General features: G+C 44.1%; 1 protein-coding gene across 1 annotated transcript in view; it reads right to left on the minus strand.

Moving 5' to 3' along the window:
- Positions 1-23,814, minus strand: part of LOC125018041 (contactin-associated protein-like 5) — a 72,812-nt gene that overhangs the window by 21,707 nt on the left and 27,291 nt on the right. Inside the window, exons 5-13 of the mRNA XM_047601679.1 lie at positions 21,985-22,188; positions 21,425-21,609; positions 19,450-19,593; positions 17,232-17,499; positions 12,558-12,701; positions 12,303-12,462; positions 9,196-9,302; positions 6,159-6,278; positions 2,385-2,585 (exon numbers count right to left, since the gene is read on the minus strand). Coding sequence (XP_047457635.1) covers positions 2,385-2,585; positions 6,159-6,278; positions 9,196-9,302; positions 12,303-12,462; positions 12,558-12,701; positions 17,232-17,499; positions 19,450-19,593; positions 21,425-21,609; positions 21,985-22,188 — 1,533 coding nt within the window. The remainder of the gene's footprint in view (positions 1-2,384; positions 2,586-6,158; positions 6,279-9,195; positions 9,303-12,302; positions 12,463-12,557; positions 12,702-17,231; positions 17,500-19,449; positions 19,594-21,424; positions 21,610-21,984; positions 22,189-23,814) is intronic.

Here is a 23,814-nt window from a genome sequence, read left to right on the forward strand (position 1 = left end):
ACAAAGATCAAAAACCAAGAACAGTTCAATCCGTCTACTCAAAAGGCCTTTTCTGGGAAAGGATTATATAACTAAACAGCTTCCTGGTGAATTGTGCATTCTGCACATCTAAACTGGATATTTTCTTCATTGCCAGTTGACAATGAGGCCACAGAGGAGCACTAAAGGCAGAATCCATCACCTCCACTAAGGGGTTAAGTGCCCAGCTTCAATCATCCATCACACGGCGTGACCCTGCATTGCAGAGAGGCCAGGCCGCTGGGAAAAACCCATTAAGCTACATGTCACAATACATAATCAAGTGTCACATGCTATGGTGCTCCCCTCCCGTCCGGCATACATTACAGCTCCATTAAGCAAAGTTTTATTTATGGTTCCATGCAGAATTCCTCATCTGTGTTTGCTCATGTGAAACTCTGCACGCGTGCACCTGGAAATCTGATGGCATTAAAGCGAACGGTTTAATGTCATCGTCTGATCAAAACTGCGAAAGTTATTTGTATGCAGCGGCGGAGCCAGCTAGGCTCCAATAACACCGACTATCCAGCCAACATTTGCATTACAAAGGCTGAAAATAATACACGGCTTTACCCGCCACCACCTCCCTGCCTCCCCACACGCACTGCAGATATCACACATCCCTCGTGTTCCTGGGCTGGCTTTAAAACACAGAACAGGTCCACAAATAAGAAGAGGCAACAATCAATACTTGCTGAGGGAGAGGTCACTCTCTCCCTCTGATTGGCTGCATATTGACAGAGAGAATTAACGTCAAGAAAGCAAAGGATTCTTCTTCTCTCCTTTTAAAGGAACATGTGGAAATCTAAAATTTGGCCACTTTCACAGCTTAAAGCCTTAGAAACTAAAACACTTGGTTCTCCAGGACTCCACAGAGTTAGCAGTGATGAAACTGAAAGCATGTTGAGAGAGTTGCAGGTTTGACTGATGATGATGATCATCACCGTTCTGCTGCTCGACCTCATCTGATCTGAAATGGTGGATCCGTCTTCTAAACTCTGCGGTTTGTGTTTTTCCACAGGCGTCTAAATAATAAGTTCCATGCAGGTGTAGGAGTGAGTTCACGAAGACACTTTTAAATAAATCCATCAACATTCAATAAGTATGTGAAAATAACAAGGCTGAAGAACAGGACACGGAGAAGAGGAGCGGTAATTAAAGCTGTGAGTCTTATTTCAACAAGCCGTTAAAAGCCACAGTCACATCTCAGCAGGTCCTAGTCATTAAATAAAGAGAAAACAAAAAAAATAACGCGTTTAAAATGCAAATGGCAGCACAGTTTAACACCATTACAAGGACATTACATGAGGGAACATCTGTGTTTTAAGTGAACAATAGAGACTGGCAGGAAAGATGGCAGCGAGAGGACGCGATACTCAGATAATCTCCACAACTGGAGGTGAACTTCAGACGTTCTTGGCACACGGCTGCCTCTCTAAACCCACTGGGCTCCTTTGAACAGCTGCCGCCGTTGTTTTTTTCCACAGTAAATTAGCATGATGAGTGCCATTTTGTCACGAAATTATTTGAATACGCTGCCGAGTGTGGCTCCTGTCAAAAGGGATATTGTTTGTATCTACACGCTCGGAAAAGTGAAGTTCAAAGAGACACTTTCTCTTTTTTGCTCAGGAGAAGTCTGAGCACCAACAACAAAGACGGCCATTTAAAAGATGCAGGCTGCTCCTGAAAGTGTTCGAGCAGATATAAAACCGGCTGTTTTCGGGCCTCGTTTTTTGATGTCTGCCGCGATAATGAACTTGTTTGTTTGCACGCACAGCAGCCAGGGAAACGGCCGAGTGTGGGACTTCATGAATGTTTCATGATTTAAGAGAAAATGTTTGGGTGTGTGGGACGCCACAGGAGCCGGAGCGGTTCAGGATGAGTGCACGGCGAAAGATTGGAGAAGGCTCTTCTAGTTACTGTTAAAATGGAACAGGAAGCTTCCACCGTTCAACACGGCACCGAGTCAAGACAGGTGGTGTGTGCAGCTCGGATTTTTTGTGTGCTGCTGGAATAATAATGATAAAAAAAAAAATCTGGTGAACAAATCCAAGTAAGAGCAAATTCCTGGAAGATAATTTTATCCTGGATTTCTGTTTAACTCTGAATCGCTGTGAGCACACTCTCCTACTGTAGCCGTATAAGCTGCTGTGTTTTGGTCTGTGTTTGCTAAGCCCTAAAACACATTAATCTTTCCAGACTGCACTTTATTATCTCTCTGTTAATGCAGAGCTGCTTTCAGTTTCTCTTCTCCTCAGCCTTTATTTGGAAAATACCCAAACATCCAGCATCCAGAATGTGACCGGCCTCCTGCTTAGTTCCTAATGCACTTGTTCTGTGTCACATTGCATTTTAAAATAACTCGCCTTTTGTGTTGAAGATACGGGACTTCCTGCAGCTGTAGACCACCTCCTGCTGGCAGTGCTCCGACCCGGACACGACGGCGCGCAGCTGTTCAGCCGAGGCGCTGTAGTTGAACTTCATGATGTGAGGTTTCTGAAGGGAGGAGCTCTGCACCGTGACCGGGGCAGAGATGTTGTGGGACAACACGGTCCACACCTTCTTGTCTGAAAGAAAAGCAAGAAGCTTCCGTAAACGCCTTCTCCTCAGAGAACGGAAACATACAGAGATGCTTAAATGTATCTGCAGCGTTCAGCATTTCTGCCTAAAAATGACTCAAACATCAGCTGATTTTCACACAAGACCTGAAAGTGGACAAAGACACACCAGTCAAACACACAGAGCAGACGCCTGAACTTGTAGATTTTCTTGAGGACGTTTAAACCAAGTGTTACCCATCAGAAACTCCCATTACCAGGGTCTATGAACAATCAAGTCCATATTGATGCTGGTCCTCTGCATGTGAGTGTTAGTAGTATAACCAACCCTCTGAACGTCTTGTGTCAGCACACTGCTCACACATCTACAAGAACCCTGAGATAATGTATCCAAATTAAGGTCTACACCACACATAGATACAGACAGAAGACACGAAAAGAAAGTACTCGAGTAAAAGCTCTGACTCCAAAGTATTAGAACGGTCATTATTCAACACTCGTTATGCAGAGAACCCACTTCAGAACAGTGCATATTATTCTGGATTTAATTGGATCGTTTATTTAATGACGTCGCTACATCGATACATTAAAGTTGGAGCTGGTAGAGATGGAGCCGACTGCCCCTAAGGATCAATAAAGGTTTATGTTAATGTGAAAAAAACAATAATATTAATACTGCCTCATCATCTGTTTGTTGATTATGATTTAAATAATGAATGTGAACAAGCAAAGTAACTAACAAATAAAGGTAGAGGAGCAAACAGTAGAATAGAAATACTCTAATAATGAAGTGAAGCTGCACAGCGGCTGGAGAAGATTGTGATTTATGGTTTGCAGAATCGAATTTGACTTTTAAAATTTAGTACATTCATAGAAAACCTTTAGTCTGCATCCGTTTGGGTTAGTGGCCAATTAAAAAGAAATAAGAAAATATGCAAAACAAAGTAAAAACACATCAAGTAAAAGAACAAAGTACACACACACGCACACTCAGCAGATTAATGATAATGCACCATTTATTATTTGGCGATTTATCAGTCGCTCTGATTGTGACCCATTTGTTTGTCCTATTTCCTGAGCGGCTCAGCGTCGGACTGCGGTTCATCAGCGCTCTGTGTTGCTCTGTTTTGCTCTGCTCTGTGTGGCTCTGTGTTGTTCTGTGTTGCTTTGTGTTGCTCTGCTCTTTGTGGCTCTGTGTTATGTTGCTCTTCTCTGTGTTACTCTGTGTTGCTCTGCTCTGTGCTGCTCTGTGTGGCTCTGCTCTGTGTGGCTGTGTGTTGCTGTGTTGTGTTGCTCTGCTCTCTGTTGCTCTGTGTTATGTTGCTCTTCTCTGTGTTACTCTGTGTTGCTCTGCTCTGTGCTGTTCTGTGTGGCTGTGTGTTGCTGTGTTGTGTTGCTCTGCTCTGTGTTGCTCTGCTCTGTGTTGCTCTGTGTTATGTCGCTCAGCTCTGTGTTGCTCTGTGTTATTCTGCTCTGTGTTGCTCTGCTCTGTGTTGCTCTGTGTTGCTGGCTGACCCACTGCTGTTACTGGTGACATTTTACAAATCTCCTCAGTTTTCATCTCCCAAGACCAAATGAATTCACTTGTTTCCAGGCAACAATTAGACGGCCGGTCTGCAGGAGCTAAACACAGAGAGACGCTTTCATTCCTTAGTCTCCGGACACATGTACAGCTACACATCTCCATACGAGCTGATACGAGGCCTCCATCTATTCGTCCTCACTCACTTCATTATGAGGATTTTATGTTTACTTTGCCTTAGAGAAAATCCCCTCTCCACTTTGTGATTATTCTCCTCAGGTTGTCGGGCTTAGAGTTATTTACATCCCTAATGGATTCTTTAATTGAGGTCAAGTTGAGGCATATCTGCTGCCAAACAACGCCGACCGGCAAGGAGGAGGACGAGGAGATCGAAAGCACACTGCACTCCTCTCTGACGGCGCCCCCCTCCGTAATGATATCACCATGACATTAACCTTCCCGAGGACAAAGCAGCTTGAAAGTTGTGGCAGCTCCGTGATGAATTCTGTCTCCAGAGTGTCAAAACTGGACTCGGGACGTTTGGTCCTGTGTGTCAGGCTGATGGCTGCGGATCAGGTCGCGTCCCTCCGTCTCTGTGTGTCCGTCAGGTGTCACGTCATCTCAGGTGATAAACATCATCCCGTCAGGCCGCACTAATTACTGTAAACGAGCAAAGGTCAGAGCCCAACACTCTGGAGCTCAGTGGAACGTCCGTGATGGTTTTATCGACTCCTCGGACGTGATGTGTTTTTCCTAAAGCAACAGGTCTATCATTTCTCTCACAAACACCAACACACAAGATTTCCAAAATCGATGGGCAAATTTCTGTGAAATGTGATGTGGATGTTGTGCTGTTTGCCACAGGTCGAATACTAACGAGTCTGACGGAACCTTTAGCAACTTTATGTGCAGCCTCAGAATGAGCAACGGACATTTTCCTCTATAACTTTAATGAACATGTGTGTTTGTGTGTCCTGTACATAATTAATCACTGCTGTTGTATTATTTATCACTTTCATATTATATCAGTGTATTACTACCTCCACACCTCTAACCGTGTCTTTACATTCATACACTTCCTCTCAGACCTGCTGTGCTCAGCAGAACAAGTTGTTGTGTCCCTGGTCTTTAAGTGTTTGTGTTCTATAAAAAAAAAAAAAAAAAAAATTAAAATCAATGGACAGACTTCTGGGTCGTTGATATGCTGTTTGCAGCCTGATGAGTACTAATGAATCAGAATATTCAACAACAATATCATCAATCACTGGTGCATCACACTAACACCGTGTTCATGACCGCCTTCATATTACATCACTGCACTACCACCTCCCCGTCGCCTTCCATACACACACTGTCTTCTAGATGCACCCACCCACACATGTTCAGTAAACACTGCGTACCGGTGTTTGTTCAATCCGCGGGCAGACGCCTGTGAGCTGTGATGTGGAGATTGTGTTTGCCACACTAACGAGATCAGAACATTCAGGTGAACGTGTTGATTTGTTGTATCCTCAGAGTTAACTCGTCTTCCTTTCAGTTCAGCCGCGCACGCACAAGCCTCCTCCATAACCGGCGCTGGCGTCAAACTCTGCGTGGATTGATGCTCTCAGGAGGATTGACCCCTTTTGACTGGAATGACTGCAGCCTCTGGAGGCCACCTGAGGGGCGGGGGGAGGGGAGGGAAGGGTGCGCTTCAGATGTTTTCCATTTGAGAAGCTGTAACTTCTGCACGGCTGCTCCCGGTGACAACTGAGAGGTGAAACATGCTCTTTAAAAGTGAACCGGGGAGGCGCAGTGATAACTTGTTTTTTAATTATTGCCGCTCAGGACGGGAGGAGGCAGAGTGTTGTTTGAACATAATGAATTTAGAAGATTAAATCACGATTAAAGAGAGACTGCACCACCGCTGCACGCAGACATGCTCTGAACTCTCGGCGAGTGTCCTGAGCCGGCGGATCGATGCCGGCGGAGCTGTGAGCGACTGGCCTGAGCTTCCTGCCTTTTCTCAGCTGAGAGTGAAAAGAGCAAAGGTGACAACGTGGGAACTACAATGATCTCACCTGTCATGTTGCAGTATACCTGTGTGGGCCCCAGGGGACCACTCCCATCTGGATCAATGAAGTAGAAGCCGGAGGAGCTGCCACTCAGCTTGTAGGCCTCGCAGGACGACTCGTAAATGGCTGGAAGAAGCAGAGTGGGGACAAAGAAAAAATGAGACAATCCTCCATGAACGAGCCGGCGCTCCAGCAGCTTCCCACGGCACCAGTCATGAATACACAACAGCCATCTTTATTCATGAACTCTTAGCAGTTACTGTCTTCAGACGGTGCAACGTGAAGCGGAAGAGGCCCGTCTCTGTTCTGTCCCTGTCCTGCTGTAGCTCTGACACATTACAGCCACTGGATGCTACAGGTACAGTTAGAGGTTTATGAGGGAATCTGAATTTATCAGCACTACAACCAATTGGATCTGTTTTTTCCACCCAAATGATCTGATTGGCTCGGGAGATCTGAGAAGCAGCAGAGACGTGGCCCGTATGAATGTGTCTGAAAACAGATCTTCTACTTCCTGTTGCTCCACAGCTCATACACAGTTTAGAACAATAAGAACTGAATCGTGTCATTATTTCGTTGTTTCAGAAAGATAGAAACTTTAAATTCAGAAGGAGCAAAGTAATTAATTCTGTTTCTTTTTTTTCTTGTTTGTTTTTTTATATATACGAGCACAATAAAATAAGCAAGAGCTGCACAACAAGAGATAAATTTGAAAAAAGCATCTAAAACATGGAGGAGAGAACACGAAGGACAGAGAGGTTTAAAATCCAAGGTCAGGACTTGGCACATCGCTCGAGTGGAGGTGTAACCACGAGGACACGTCCCCTCTGAGTTTCAATTAGACTGGAAAAAACCAAAAGCATCTGGTTTCATGACCTAAGTGTCCTCGGCTCGGCGTAGAAGCTCAGAGGAGCAGGACGCCTCAGAAAGCGCTCGGTCGGTCCAGTCACAGAAGTTACTCAGAGAGAAAAATGGCGCCTTTGTGTGTGTGTGTGTGTGTGTGTGTGTGTGTGTGTGTGTGTGTGTGTGTGTGTGTCCGATAGCTGGATGAGATGAAGTCTCCAGCTGAGTTATTAATGTTTCTGGCTGACAATGCTAAAGCTAACAGGCCTCAGGCTAAACGTCAGCCTGGACTGCAGCGGAGTTCAGTGCCAGGGAGATAAGAACGAGGAGGAAAAACGGAACGTCACAGTCATGTTTCATTAAAACTCCACTCTGCAGCACCAAGACGCCCACAGTTTCACACTTTAATCATTCTTGAAAAGTAAAGGTAGTCATTTATTCTAGTTGTTGTTATTATTATTGTTATTTTTATTTAATGGAGTCTCACGTGTTGAAGTGTAGCTCTGATTGTTTTTCCTTCTCATGGAACGTTTTAACTTTAATTTGTTTTAGAACCAAAAATTCAAATTTTTAAAACTTGAACTTAAACGTTAAAGCTCCTGACATTCAATAAAACAAATAAAGACGTTCAATTAAACAGCCAGCCAATGAGATCACACTCCACTGGTCATGTGATTGATTGGGAAGAAAGACGTGTTGAAGAATTAGTGACGACATAAAAGCATAAAATTCAGATGCATCAGTTTTAATAAAAAAATAAAATAAATCTGAGATTTGCTTCTATAGCAATCCAGAGAACCAATCAGAGCCACTTTTTCCAACCCAGAAGAATTTCTTGTCTCAGCAGATCTTTGCTCGAGAACCTCAACGTGTCTGAAAACAGACAAAACAACTACATCCTGATGCTCCACAGCTCACAAACACTTTAGAAGAATTATGGACGGTTTACTGCTTGAATTGCATCTTTATTTCTGGAAAAAAAAATGGTTTCAGAAAGGTTTGTGTTTTTCTATAAATATTTAAAGTTTGAATATTTCTCTTAAAAAAAGTCACTAGTTTTACTCTGACTCTATGTTTTTCAGGGGTAAAACTTGTCGTGTGTCGTTTGAGCCGTCACCAGCGTCTCTCAGAGATCCAGACGCAGTCGACACCTGAACACGATGCTCCGTCGTAAACAGGAGCCGTTTTGGTTTTGATCCGTTTCCTGCCCTGGTTCACAGTCCCACGGCTGAATTACTGACGACACTTCAAGGTTTAACTCACGCTGCAGACATCAAACACACAACACCGTGACCCGGTCCTGTCGTCAGAGTTACTCACTCAGATCCTGTTTTTTTAGTTTTTACCAGTAACAACTGCTCCAATTATAAGCTTGCTCCAGTTCAATTCATCTCTGTGTCTGTGATTTCTTTTTCTTTTCCATTAGAATGTGTGAGCAGATTAAGACCAGGGTGTTCGTGTAACACGGTGCACAGTGACGAGTCTTTCTGCAGACAACGTGAACTTGTCACTAATGTCACAGTGGATGAGTTCTCGGTTTATTTACTTCATCCATTCCTTTTTTCCATCCTATCGGTGGTGGATTTTCAGAAAGACTTTGAGTTCGAGCTGCAGATAGAAAAGATAGAAAAGCTGATGTTATGTGTTTTTGGGGAGGCTGATGAAAGGACCTATTTTTAATTCAGCAGCAGCTTCTATCTGCCATGTTCCCTCCAACAGCCTTCAAACACACACACACACACACAATTTATGTGTGTTCGCCTGCATATAAACAAGATATCAGTATTCTGGGGCAGGGGAATTTCACACATACGTTTCCAACGAGCCGTCTCCTCAGCAAATATCAATGCAGTGTCAAATCAAATGACACCCGTGAGATAAAAAAAAAAAAACTCCTACATGCAGTCTATAGTCAGCCCGTCTGACGCTATTTAAAGATACAGCGAAAAGAGATTCGCAGAAATTTGAAAGCCAGAATAGCGGCGATGAATGGAAGGTCATGTCGGGCTCGAAGCAGGACAACTTTTTACTTTGGCTCTCAGCGGCACAAAGCGGAGAGAGCCGCGGAGCGAAGGAGGTGGACGTGTGTGCAGAATCAAATGACACAGCTCAGTAGACCTGGAATAAATGGGGAGGTGCAGAGGGTGTAATGGCAGGTCTGAGACCAGGTGGAGAAATGGAATTGAGACGAGCTGCTCACAGTTGTGACAAGTCGCTCCGGAGTATCCGGTCCCTGAGCAGTCGCAGGAGAAGGAGGCCCAGGTCTGGGAGCAGCGGGCCCCGTGTTCGCACAGGCTGGGGAGGCATCTGAAACACAACAGCGGGACCATCAGTCAGGCCACTGCCACCAAATATAGAAAAACACAAACACAAGGCCAATTATCACATTTTAAAAGCTGCGAGCAAATGTTCCTCCGCTCTGATTGCTTAAAATGAATTGATTATCCATAATAACTAGTAATTAAATCCCCCCGTCAGCTGATTGAAAAATCTCCAGTTTCCCCCTAATGTGCCTTTATCACCATCTTCCAGCTCGTTCCTCCTCTCAGAACAAATAAAGCTTCAGGGAGAGAAGCGGAAACCATCATTTATTTATGACAAAACAGAAAGCATCACAGAATCCTCTCAGGCTGTTGTATTAGAAAAGAAATCACTCTTTTGTTGCCGATCTTTAATCTACCAGGTAAGAAGAGACACCTCCTCAGTCTCCTCTTTGTTCTTGTGCTTCCTGCTGTAAACGCTCACCCAACACACCGAATCATGTTTTTAAAGTTAAATTCAAAAAATGATTCCGAACAAGCACAAAGCGTCAGCGTCTCATACTGCGCCTTCGTCTCAGTTCTCTAAAAATAAAAGCATCACTGTCACCTTCAGATCAGGATGCCTGTTAATGGGATTTCACCACAATGAGCGCTTCACAGAAAACTTTAAACCGCACTCTTCTGATTAATAGTCCCTTCCTCAAGCCTCCTTCAGTTTCACATAATTGCCAACCTTTCAAGCATGCATCTATAATTTCATACACTTTATCTCTCACCTATTAACTGCAGCGGAGCGGGCCAGCCGCAACATGGATAAGGTTGCAGCCATTGGTTTAATTACCATCCAGCTATTTTCTGTTGTTGTGCCCGTGGACGCCCTTAGAGGTCATGAAATTACAGTAGCCAGCACACCTAAGTGCACACTAGCCATGAAGTGAGTCTCAAGTTGTAATTAGACTCAGGAGGAAGGAGATTAACTCTGATAAAAGTTCATTTTCTCGCGTATTCTCTGGCTCGTTAAACTGGCCAACGGAAGTGAAATGACAGCTAACATCGATGCAGTCATCAGTCTCACGTGTCCGCACATCAGATCACAGCACAGCCACAAAAAAGCCTCTCGCATCAGCTCTTCATCACCTTCTTTATCTACAAAGTCTGGCGCATCGTTTGCAAATACAAGCGGTTTTATTTGTGGGAACGTTATCACATGTTTTAAGATTAATCTCTTGGACCCTGGAGGTCTCTGTAGCGGGACCGGGCTGCGTCTCTTATTAAAATGCAAGCTACCACCATTTTGAGAAGGCTGCTGAGCGTGGCTCATTAAGGGAAGAGGCCGCCTGGTACCGCCGTGATTAAAATGGATGCAGCATTGTTGGGCTTTGTTGAGTGGAGCGGATACGGACTCGGCTCGGCTGCTTCTCCTTTCAAAGGGAGCTTCAGGGGTCAAGAGATCTTTCTTTTTTTTTTTTTTTACAATATAAAATCCTTTTAAGACGTCACAATCAGATGCTTTTTAAACATCTTTAAGTTCAGTAACGTCACAAAACTATCGTCACTCAGTAATTTTCACAGCCGAAGTCAGCGTCTACCTGGTGATCAAAGTCTACAGGAGACGTTAGTTACAACTCGCTCAGTGTCGCCAGAGACATTCAGTGTGTTTACATGCAGAGCTTAATGGAGCTTTGCTCTAAACTCTACTTTCTGACTACAGTCCTTGTCCCAGTTTACATGCAGCACAAGAAAATCGAATAACTGTTCTCCTCCTCCACACTAGGGGGCGATACGTGTCTTTTCAGCGGGATAATACCACGTTAATATGGCCCGATTTCTGGTTGATCTATTACATGATATAATAAACTAGAGTTGTTCATGCAGCAGACCGGCATTTAACCAACAACCAGACAGATAATAGTACATTTTTTAATCTCGTACGTAATGTTCGCGCTACTTCTGGTGCAGGTAAGATCCGCGCTATCTATCTATCTATCTATCTATCTATCTATCTATCTATCTATCTATCTATCTATCTATCTATCTATCTATCTATCTATCTTCTTCCTCGAGACCAAAGAATATCAAATAATGAATTCAGCAGTAATCAGACAAAACGAAACTCCAACTGTCACACCACATTAGGAAGGAGCCCCACACAGTCACGGTGGGAATTTATTTCTCATCAACTTTTTGCATTCTCTTGCAGTGTCTCTTGCATTTCCCCTCGGGCCATGGGAACAGTTAATGTGTGGGTCCACTCATTCAGAAAGCTGCCAGTTCAGAGAAATGCTCTGCCTCAGAAAAGACTTTCCCTTTAGAGTCCAATCGGCACACACAGACTCTCTGCTCCTCTGAAGAAAATTTGATGAAACAACAAGAATAAAAACATATTGTGGAAGACGACTGCTGCTTAGCTCGAGAAAAGGAAACATCTCATTCCATCATCCTGTCAGTTCCTACGGAGCGCCCCTTTGCCCACTGACACAACAGACTGGCAGCGCTGTTGTGTTTGCATATCCTCCGACTGCGAACAATCTGGCCTAGAGAGCAGGTAGTCTGCCGTCTGACAAAGGAGAGATTCTCCTCAGGGCAAACACGAGAGGAAAACGGCAGTTTGCATGTTTGTCTCGCTTCTATAAATGTTCAATCCACACGCAGACGTTTATGGAGCTCGTAGGTCTGCCAATCCTGCTCACGGGGCCCTCAGCTGTGCAGGGTAATGAGGGATAGCATGCCACACAGGACAGTAGGGAGCAGCTTGTTAGCATAGTCCTCTGCCAGAGAAGGTGCTGCAGAGTTTCTGTTGCAATTTAATTGGATGATCCTGTCAGCTTGTTTGTCTGTATAGGACAAGATGTCAGTGACTTCCAGGCTGCTCTTCAGACAACACACTGCCATCCACAAATTAACAGTGTGGGCATGAATAAGCCTTTGTTGCCAGCTCACATAATGTTTGACATTCAACAGTCAAATGTCTGAAAGTTTCAGCTGAAACATGTGAAGTGTCCTCTTATTAAATAAAAGTGCAAAGCAGAAATTCAAACTACTCTACCTGTCTTTTATGCTGCACGTGTCAAATTGAAGCTCATTATAATTTCCCAGCAATCCCTGCTGCACATGGCTGAGATTCATGGGCTGGCTGTTGATGAATATGAGCTGCATGCATCCCTGGAAGGCCGGAGTCAGGCCCTGGCAGTCGACGGTGGGGCAGCCTGGATGGAAATGACACGCAAGCGAGAAAACAGTCAGTCAAAGGGAATAAACCAGGGCTTTGTTAATGCTGCACACACTGAGAGAATCCACTGACCTCCAAAATAAAAGTTGCTCCTCGGCTCCACTTCTTCCCACAGCTCGGTCGTGGAGGAAGGCTGACCGTCCAGGGCCAGCGTGATCTGCAGGTCCCTGGTGTCGAGGCTCACAGAGTGCCACAGCCCATCGTTGACTCTGCGACCTGAAGGAGAACGTTTCCAGTCAGTTCACGGTTCCTCTTTAGTTCTGTTTGCTCAGCAGCTTCCAGCACGTTTGAAAATCCTCCCCGGCTGTTTGGGGTTTAGTTAGAGATGCACGTTTGATGCGCTTTTCGTTGCGGTGATAGCTGCCAGTTCTCCTGTCAAATCCTAAATTTTCCTCTCAGCGCAGTTGTTCTCAGTGAGATAGTTCCAGAGCTTCCAGCCGCCTCCGTCACTCACAGCCTCCCAACTCAAACTCTCCCTCCTCCGCTCTGTCACTTGTCAACTCAATTCTTTCCGCACACTTTATCATTTAGGTGAACGTGTAAATGTGGAGAAATGACTCATCAGTGTCTGCCTGCTTGTTAATTATTGTCATTAAACACTGGCGGTGTTTTAGAGTAACAGTAAGTATCCTACTTTAAAGCGACAGCTAGTCGTCAGAGCACAGTCAGCGGTGGATGGGATTTACTGAGCCACGCCTCCAATCTGACTAATCCAGCCCTCAGACTAAATTAGCATACAGACGGAGGTGTGCAGCTCCGAAGGGACGGCGGCGGTCACGACTAATGCTCCCTGCGAGTTATTTCAGTTACCCTACAATCACAACTGTCCGAGCTCTTGGGAGATTCGGAGAATTTTACTCTGAGTCCAGTGATGCTTGTAGTTACAGCAGAACCTCTCCTCCCACAAGACTGTTAGTGCCACAGCCGTTTGCTCTTCACTTCACTGACTGCTTCAGGGAATAGAGGCTGCAGGGAAGCATTCGTCTGACTTGGTCCTCACCCTTTCAGGTCATCATTATATATCCAAACAATCTGATCTGGCTCTGAAAATAGCCATCTAATCACCTAATCACTTATTTATTCAGTTATCCATTCCTCAGCTGTTCAGAAAGTGAAACCACCGCCTGCAGGAGACGCCGTTTCATGTGACGGCTTCATGCAGAGGCGACCTCCTCACGTCACGTCTAATGGATGCAGCGTGAGATGGACGAAGCTAAAGTTCATTTTAGATGAACCGTTGTGCATCTGCTGATTTGACCATGAGAGGTTTGCTCTGTGTGAAAATGAAGCCAATCATTTCTGGAGAGGATCAGCATCAATATTCTTCTCACATTAGCCCCCTGGTGCCGCTCAAACACAAATGGATCAATTGTTTTCTATTTATCAGTCTGGAAAAGACTTGTCTAATAAAACTGAAAACTGAAGAGAAAGATGTTTAAATTTAGAAAAAAAATCTGAATTTAATGAGAGAAAACATTGTTAGAAATCTTTTTAATTTAAACTTTTTGCTGGTCTTCTGACACAATAAAAAGATAACACCTTGGAGACTATGTCTACTGACCGGGTCCATCTTGAAGCAGCTTTTCTGCTCGTTCGGTTACAAGACATCCCACATTCCTCTCACACTGAACCAATATTACTTCAGTATCTTGGTGTAAATTAAAGAATTTACCCCCCATGTCTGCGGTAAATCTTACACACATTTACAGACCAGATTCAGGGATTATCCCTCAGTGTGTGGAATATGATAATGGTTTTCTTAGCCGCCTGAATTTGTAACCAAGATGCTATCAGAGCTCTGGCTCGATAATAATTTCAGCTGTGACCTCCAAACATTTAACCCGAGGAGGAAGACAGGGAATCCCCATGAAAAGCATCGAGTAAATAAACAAAATGATGAATAACTTCTATTAGATTACCTCTTCTCTACTCTGCGTTAAATTCATTTGCAGTGAAACTTCCAGCAGGACTCTAGGTCGTCCTCCTCGTGTGCTGCAGCTCTCTGGCGGATACGTCCTTGTGCAGATGGTAACTTAATGCAGCTTGAGGTAAATTATATAAAAGGGAATATTGTCCCTCAGCTGTGGCTGTCTTCTCCATCTGTATTTCCCTGCAGCCCACCACCTGCCCAAAGTCTGACTCCTCCAAACAATCACACTTATCTGTCTTATCTTTGCGAAGAAATCCCATCCAGAGGATTGGATGATATTTTGGTTCGTCTGTTCCAAGAAAATACACGTATTGAGGACAAAGGTGGTAAAAGGAAGATGGATGAAATTACTTTCTATCCCCAGACGGTGGATCAGTGTGAAAAACACAAACAAGGACTCAGGTCAGAAAGGTCAGAAAAACAGAGAGGAAGGTCTGGATTAATGCACAATACTGCCCAGGTGTTTGTGAAATTGGTCAGATTTTCACACATTTCTATTTTTTTTTTCCAATTAAACAAATGCATTTTGCAAATTTTAGAATATTCTATTTGTAATACAGTTAAATCTGCAGCTTGGCCAGGCTGGTCTTTCTGCTAAGCTAACAGCATCATAGGGAAGTATAAAAGACATGTGCAGGCTTATCATGTCATTCGCTTCATGTTCCTTATAGGGTTCATATTATGTTTCAGTGCCACATGTTTGGAGTAATGAGACCTTCTCGTTGGAAAAGAAGCACCTTTAACACGATAGGAGGAAGAGATGCCGACCTTAGGCTCTGTCTCTACACTAGTCGAGACTCTAACATCCACATTTCTCAGCTGCTGCCGGGTTTGTTTCCTTCCACACTTTAAGGACCACCTACATACTCTGAACTATATATTAATGTCACAAATGTACTTCCTTATCTCTCATCCTGTGCAGTGATATTGCTGTGCTGTACACATTCAGAGCACCTCAAGTGTTTCTCCTAGTAAAAGTATTCATGTTAGTATTCATATTATTCATGATGTACACGTTGTTTATTCAACATCCACCAATTTAAGTTTGTTTCTTCTACTAATCTTTGGTTGATTTATTTCACTAAACTGTAGTTATTTAGATACTCCGTTTTTGTACTGTTTTGTACCTTTATCGCATTGTAACTTATATCGTATCGTATTGTATCATAGGATAGAGTAATGTATTATACTGTAGTGTATTGTATCATATCGTATCATAGTGTATTGTATCATATCATATCATATCGTATCGTATCGTATCGTATCATATTGTATCATAGTGCATCGTATCATATCGTATCATATCGTATCATAGCGTATCGTATCGTACCATATCATATCGTATCATAGTGCATCGTATCGTATCGTATCATAGCGTATCATATCGTACCATATCGTATTGTATCATAGTGCATCGTATTGTATCGTATCATATCATATCGTATCGTATCATAATGTATCATAGTGTATCGTACCATATCATATCGTATCATAGTGCGTCGTATCGTATCGTATCATATCGCATCATAGCGTATCGTAACGTACCATATCGTATCGTATCATAGTGCATCGTATCGTATCATATCGTATCATAGCATATCGTATCGTACCATATCGTATCGTATCATAGTGCATCGTATCGTATCGTATCATATCGTATCGTATCATAGTGTATCATATCATATTGTATCATAGTGTATCGTATCGTACCATATCGTATCGTATCATAGTGTATCATATCATATTGTATCATAGTGTATCGTATCGTATCATATCGTATCGTATCATAGTGTATCATATCATATTGTATCATAGTGTATCGTATCGTACCATATCGTATCGTATCATAGTGCATCGTATCTTATCGTACCATATCGTATTGTGTCATAGTGTATCGTATCGTATAATATCATATCGTATCGTGTCACTAGCTTCTGTGATGTTGGTTTAATAAATATCTACAGGAGTATCATTCAGCAAATCATCTGGTTTTAATGATTATGAACTTCATGCTCTTTCTATTTTGACACGGGCTGCATCCAAAGATGGCTTGTGATTGGTTTCAAGAAATACAACGAAAACATAAATATATAAATAAAAAAGAGCCAGAATGATTTCCCCTCTCCAGAAGGACAATGACTGTAGATTATTCTGCAGAGCTGGTCTGACGCAGAGCTGTGTTGATATTTGAGACTCAAAGCTAAAGTTTAGTTTAATAATACGCTCAATCAAGTCTATTCTTCTTCAGGAAACTTGGATCTAAAGCCAGTGTATCTTAGCTAGAATCTTTCTCTTTGCTGTGCCGTGCTGTGCTAGGGCGGCACCATCACTGCAGACGATAAGAACAGGATCAATACGATGATTAGGAGGGCTGGCTCAGAGACTGGTCTTCCTCGACACTCACTTGAGGTCACTGTAGAAATGAGAGGAATGGCTAAATTGAAAACGTCTTGTATTGTGAAGGCTATCCGTTACACACCGTTATTCAGCGATGCCTCAGAGTCCCACTGAAACACTCACAGGGTCTTTTGTCCTGGCAGAGGACAGATCTTTTAGCTGTGGAATAGATCCACAGCACCTTTTAACTGTTCATCATGCCTCAAATAGCTTCTACTGCTTCTTTGTGAACTGGATGCGACGTTTATCGTGATTGTTGTTTGTAAGAGTCGAGGATTCATGGATTCAATTTAATCGTTAAAACCTCAAATGTGAGATTTGGTTTAAAAGAGATTTTTAAATTCACTCTGGGAATAAGACGCACAGAATGTGTGATTATTTATTCATTCACAAACACACAGAGAAAATCAGAGACTCACCAGCAAAGACCTCAGATTTCTGCCGGCCTGAGCTGTGGACGGTCAGATGCAGCATGCTGTTGCTGATCTGGAGCTCCAGTTTCTGGGGGCTCGGGTTGAGCTGCACAGACAGCAGCAGCCCATCTGGGTTCCACGTCCTGAACTGGAAGCGGACAGAGAAACCCCCCACGGCCAGCGCTGCTGAAGGAAGCGACAGGAAGCTGCTCCTGGAGCTCAGGAAGGTGCAAGACACCAGCTGGGGCGGCGAACACGAGAAGGTCACGTTGCCCTGGAGGACGAAAAAGCCACGGACTCAGATTTACATGTAACTCCAGCAACATGTTAGAGGCTGGTATCGAGGGAAATTCACTGTGGCATGTCTGCAAATAAATGTCACGTTGATATGCACAAGAAAAGGGAGCGGCTGGTTAAAGAAGCATGAGCAGAGCCTTGCTCTAGCCCAAAATGAAACCATGAATCAAACTGAATTATTTCTCTTAAACGGCAAATTATTCATCAGCAGTAATTTGTACAACTTGGATGAAAATATAAATTCATTATCATGACATAAAAGTGCCACAATGTGGAGATGAAAGTTCAAGTACAGAAAAACTATGTCGATTAAAGGAACAGTGCAACACTTTGGGCAAAGATTAATTTAATTTGCCCTTACGAATCTTTTTTCTCGTGCCTTTAATGTGTTTTCACAATAAAATAAAGCAGCAGAAGAAGAAAAAAAAAACAGATCCAAGTTTAATAAAAGAATAATTTTTTAATTGATATGGCCGAGCAGACTCAACCAAAAAACTGCAGTTTACTTTCATCCGGGGCAGCGGTTGTGTTGTGTTAGCTCAGTGTCTGCGTCCCCTCAGTGGTGCTGCCTGCAGGCCGCTGCAGAGCAATCTCAGCTCTTTGACTCTCAATGTGATTCCCTCCCATCAACCACGGCGAGATTGTCCCATTGAAATTCCATTACAGTCTCCGTCGCGGCAGCTCGCTCCACCTCAGCCTGTGTTGTCAGCGGAGAAGCGTTAAAGCAGCAGCAGTCACACGTTAACGGCGGGGCTGTCTCCGATGAGATGTGGCCTGTGGCTCTTTGGCCGGCCCGTCTGATTGGTGCAGGAGGTGACCCCTACAGAATGCACTTGGACTTAATCCCGCTGCAGCCGCCGCCTTCATAATGGATGTGATTATTGTTTTCACTTTGTTTTCAGCCATGTGAAGCTGACTAATCAGATGTCGTCACAAATCAGCAGAGAGGAAAACAAGAAAGCACGCGGCAGAAAAGACGTTTCTCCATCACCACGTATTAAAGCATGGTGAACATAGTACCTGTGGCAATCACTGGCTGCACAGATTAGAAACGTAACTGTTTACATACACGCTAAATTAAAAAGATGAAGGGTTTGCATGGTTATTAGGAGCTAATGTTCTCCTCTACTTCTGATGGTGGTGGTTTAATTCTGATTATTAGAGGAACATTATAACACAGCCAGTGTTAGTCACATATTACCTGTGATGAACAGCAGCCTCCAGGCCTTTACCTGAAGCTCTCCACATTCTGCATGCACAACATACAATTTACGCTTTTATTTTCAGGAATAAAGGAGCTCGTTGGCGAGGAGGCAGCTCCACCAACATACAGCCGGTTTATTTATGTCAGACGACTTTCACAGGTTAAACTCTGCAGCAACACACATGCCTAACCTTGGACCCTACGCTGAATTCAAATATATGATTAGAAAATTAAACTGTTGTTCACTTCTCTCCTCTCAGTACGCTCGCCCACCTCCTCTCCGTCGCCCACGCGTGTCCTCGTTCTGCATTTATTCCACTGGTTTTAAATATCATCACATCGGTTTCTCTCCTTAATAGAGACGCTCGGCGCGACGAGATGGGTGCTAAATGGCAAAGTGCTGTTTTCACATTCGTGAGCCTTTAAAGGCAGAAAATCAATGACTGTATACTGTAAATACGCTGAAGGAAGCCATTAGCAGAGAGTCAACCTTGAGGTGGAAACCTAGTGTTTGTCTTTCAACAACACAGTCGATCAATAGGTCAAAGTCCAAGTAAAGAAAGCTCATCACAGATGTACTAGTGTAGAAGCTAAAGGGAGGTCTATTAATCATTTTCCTGATGTTCAGTCATTTTCTTTCAGTTGTGCGTTTATATTAAAATATGTTATCGTGCAGTCTCAATCTGGCTCACTGACTCACAGCAGAACCACAGAGTCACTCACCACGCTGTGTATCTGCGGCTTGCGTCTTTTTGCCAGGTCTATGACGTTGATTCCGTTGTAGTAGAGGTTTTCCATGCAGCCGTGGAAGTTCTTCCTCAGGAACGTGCCGGGTTTACCGGGTAGAGGGATGCCGCCGAAACTCAGCTGTGACGGAAAAGAAAGCAGAAAGCTGTCGTCATGCACATGTTCAAACTATTACACGAAACCAGTCCTGAGCCAGCAAATGAGCATATGAGAGAACAACGCCCACTCAGAGCATCCGGAGAGACACTGATCAGAGGCTGCTGCTCTCATCTCCACACACTGAGGACATTTACAGGAAGACTTCTCTGTTTTCTACCAAACACAGTCTCTGTCTGCAAAGTGTTTTTCTGTGGAAGAACTTTTTGTCCTTGAACATTTGTCCAGAGCCCCGACCTCGTCCACACATCTGGGATGATGTAGAACACCAGCAGTGAGTCCGGCCTTATCAGCCCACACCTGTGCCCGACCCCCTTAATGATCTGCTGGATGGATGAAAGCAAATCCTGAAAATCTTTAGAAAAGCCTTCCCAGAGGAGCGGGGGCCGCAGCAGCCGCAGAAGAATTAATGTCCTACATGTATCTGCTCCATCCACAGGTCGCTATTCATGCTCTAACCTTCTTCATTTCTGTCAGGGAGACATGCAGGTGATAATAACCTCTGCCATTCATGAAGACCTTTCTAAAAACAGCTGAGGACTTTAGGGGTTAAACGTAAATGTCTCCATTTCACCGTGTTAGAAGAAGCAGCCGAGCAGCCTGATCTGAGACCCACATCTACATCTACTCTTCTTCGTTTCCATCAGGCTGCAGTTAATCAGAACAGCCGTCACATTTACCTTTGAGATGCTAAATGGAAATAAACATATTTTTTTCAAAGTGGCATCATCTCTACCTCGAAGGCAGTTTTGTTTCATTTCATTTCGGGAGAAACGTGTAAAAGATTAGTATGCAACGTGGTGTTTACGTCTCATGATAGAAATCTGAAGCTGAACCAGCCGACAACCCAAAAACTAAACTATAGGAAACCAGCTGCCTGCTTCAGTGGTGTCGTTTGTTTCTGGTGCTTCAGATCTGGTGGAGATTTCAATAACACCAGTCTGTGAGTCTTTTAGTTTTCACAAGTTCAAATTCCTCCCAGATGTCTGAGCCACTGAGCCCATGATTTGACCAGGACGTGCAAACCAACATAACAACATGTGAAACACTTTTACAAAGCTTGAGACAATTTACGTTTTAGAAAACATTTTTACATATCACAAAACAAAATGACATTACCATAACACATTTACATTTCAGAAAACAAATTAACAAGACAAACACTTTTACAGACAGCGAAACTAATTTACAAATGCCACCATCAACCGGAGAGGGAATGTACCAACTCTGCTCTAAGCAGGAGCGGTCAACACGAGTTGTTGTTGACGCTGATGGTTACCATGGTGACCAAAGATGGACAGCGAGTGATGTTTTGTTCTTTTTGTGGGCAACACATGAGCAGCTTGGTGTGGTTTAGTTTTTCGTGCAGTCGTCTGTAGAGTTTTTAAATGGTATGGTCCAAACGCGCAGGGGACATCTCAACAAACGGTTGAAATGTTAAACTATGTTAAGTGCAGCATAGCGCCCTCTATCTGTATGTCACTGAACGTGAACAGTGCTACTGGTCAGCTAGTGTTTGTAAAAGTGTTTTGCGTCTTGTTGTTTTCTGAAATTGTTCCAGGACTTGTAAATGTGTTGGGGTAATGTTTTGTGTCAAGCTTTGTAAAAGTGTCTGACATTTTATAAAGTTGGTTTCAACCTCCCGGGCCACCGTATTAGAGGCATCAGACATTAAGCGCCTGCTACTTCTCTTTCTTTCGTATGGTTCTTTATTTGAAAGCAGACTTCGTTCCTCAGCGTTATCTGTGACACACATTTACGAGCTGCCTCCAGACTGTGACGCCCTCAGACTCACCTCGTAGTCCACCTCCAGAGAGTGTCCTTCTCCTTTGGTTTGGAACTGCTGTGTGTGGGAGTCCACCGTGAGGTTAACCTGCCTGTTGAAGCGCTCGATGTGAACCGAGTGCCAGTGCTGGTCGTCCAGCAGACTGCCCACGGTGACAGCGACGCGGCGGCTGCTGAACCTCAGCCTGCTATCGTCTGGAAACAAACACAGAGAGGGCAGCAGCTTTACAGCCGGCCTGGCCATGTGAGGGCAGAGAGGCATGACGCACACTGGAACACGACCACGGGGACTGGTATGAACGGCTTTAAACACACTCTCAGTCTCCTCTAGATTTGTCACTTTGAACTCAAAACTCTGTGGCGTAAAAACTGGAAATGAAAAGCTGGCTCCATCAGGAAGACATCCTACACTACACCCCTCCTCTAAAAGCGTCATACGCTCTCAATCATTCCTAATCTCTGCCTCAATCTCCAGCAATGACTCTCCAAATCACCACGAGGACACTCGCATCACCACTGGAAACCAATACTACTGATTTTGGAGAGCTGATGCTGGGTGGGGGGTCTGACCTAGGTTCAGGTAAAGGTCCAGTCTTCCTCGATGGAGCTCCAGGGTGATGTAATCTCCTCTCTGGCCCTCCCCGTGCAGCAGAACGCCTTCGGCCTGGTGGCTCTTAAAGCGCAGCGAGATGACGTCCTTCACTGTGGACATGGACTTCTGGTTGAACCGATACAGCAGCGAGCTTCTGCCGTCGAAGTCTGCCACGTATGACTCTGCAAGGAAACGACAGCAGAGCTGAGTTAGTGGAGCGACACGTTCTGGGAAACGCTGACCTTTAAACGGGACCAGCTCTGAGCCAACAGCAGCTTCAGCAGCTTCACGGCTTTAGATAAGAAGAAATCTGTGAGCATTAGAATCTGAATTAGAAATTCTGTATGTGCATATAATTAAAAAGGCTGTTCAATTATTGATGTTTGAGCATAATAATGATTGCAAATAATGTATTCACTGCATCAGTCAAAATATGAACAAAACTTCTTGTATTATTGTTGTTATTGTTATATCGGTGGTACTTCCGCTTTTGCACCCTTCTGAGTTTTTACCATATCTCAGTTTCACGTGTTTTTTCGGGTTCTCTTTGTCAGCTTTCAGATCTCTGAAGCACAAACTAACACCTAAGCGGTGCCATATGTATACGTGTCTGCAATCAAAAGAAACAAAGACAGAAATACCACAACTACACACAATGAAAGCACAATCATGTGTGGCATTTGTTGCTTAATTATTCTAATGGAATTCACTGCACTGCACCAGAATAATCCCCCAGTGTTGGTAATGCTTCACTGATATTAATGACGGCTGGATGGTTCCTCTGAAAGGAGCCCGGCCGGGGCCTCGCTCGCGCCGTTCTTTAATTATTTACACCTGGATTCTTCCTGCTAACTGCACAGGGTCATGAGATCTCATGCAGTCGGCCAGAGCTGTGTTGGCTGGTCGACCTGCGACGCCCCCGTCCACGTGAAGCACATCTTTACAGCTGAGATCAGTTTAAATACACACATGAAGAGTCTCCAGGAATGGTTGACAGGTTCCAGCCTGTAATGCTGCAGAGCTCTATGTTAGCTGGCTCTGCTTTTGTTCATTAGTTTAGGCACATTAACATAAACCCAGCAACAACAGAGAGTACATGAAGCAGCAGCTCTGTCTAACATTAGAGCTCTTGAGCGCGGTGTGGGTGGTGGGTGGCTATCATAAACCTGCTCAGTGCGCCGTGTTCTGATGCCGTTCTGCTGTACAGTAATTCACTGGCTCATCTAGTTAGCGCTGCCTCACAAGGCGTGGGCGCAGCGTGCCAGTGAATCCCCATTCCACGTGTTTTATGGAGAGCTGCTCAGGATGGAACCGCTGCCGTGAGTCTGAATGCTTCTCTTCTTCCTGGTTGTGCGCGTGCGTCCGTTTCTACGCCTCATCCCATCACAAGCTACTTTAACAGCTTCTTCAAATCTTTTAAGACTCTTGCGTAATTGCCGACTGCACTGTGTTAACTACATCAACTTCCATTATGTGAGGATAGTTAAATAAAGCCAGTAATTCAGGGCACTCGCTCCAATAGCATGTGAGGCTCTTGAGTTCGACAGAAGAGCAGCAGTTGTCACATCTGCCATGTGTCCCAGACTGAAGTGAGTCAGCGTGTGTGGGACGTTATTTATAAGTGTCATTCTTTACTGTGTCTGTATGAAACCAACAGCATTAACAGAATATATGTAAACACAATAGTGTTTCTATATTAATTAGCATGCTGGTGTTGATATGAATGGAGGAGTTCAGGCGGGTGTCAGTACTGATGCATGAAACGCTGCTGCAGTTCCAACAGTGAGTCAGTCCCTCCATTTTAACAA

The sequence above is a fragment of the Mugil cephalus genome, chromosome 12 (assembly GCF_022458985.1).
Source record: "Mugil cephalus isolate CIBA_MC_2020 chromosome 12, CIBA_Mcephalus_1.1, whole genome shotgun sequence".
Classification (NCBI taxonomy): Eukaryota; Metazoa; Chordata; class Actinopteri; order Mugiliformes; family Mugilidae; genus Mugil; species Mugil cephalus.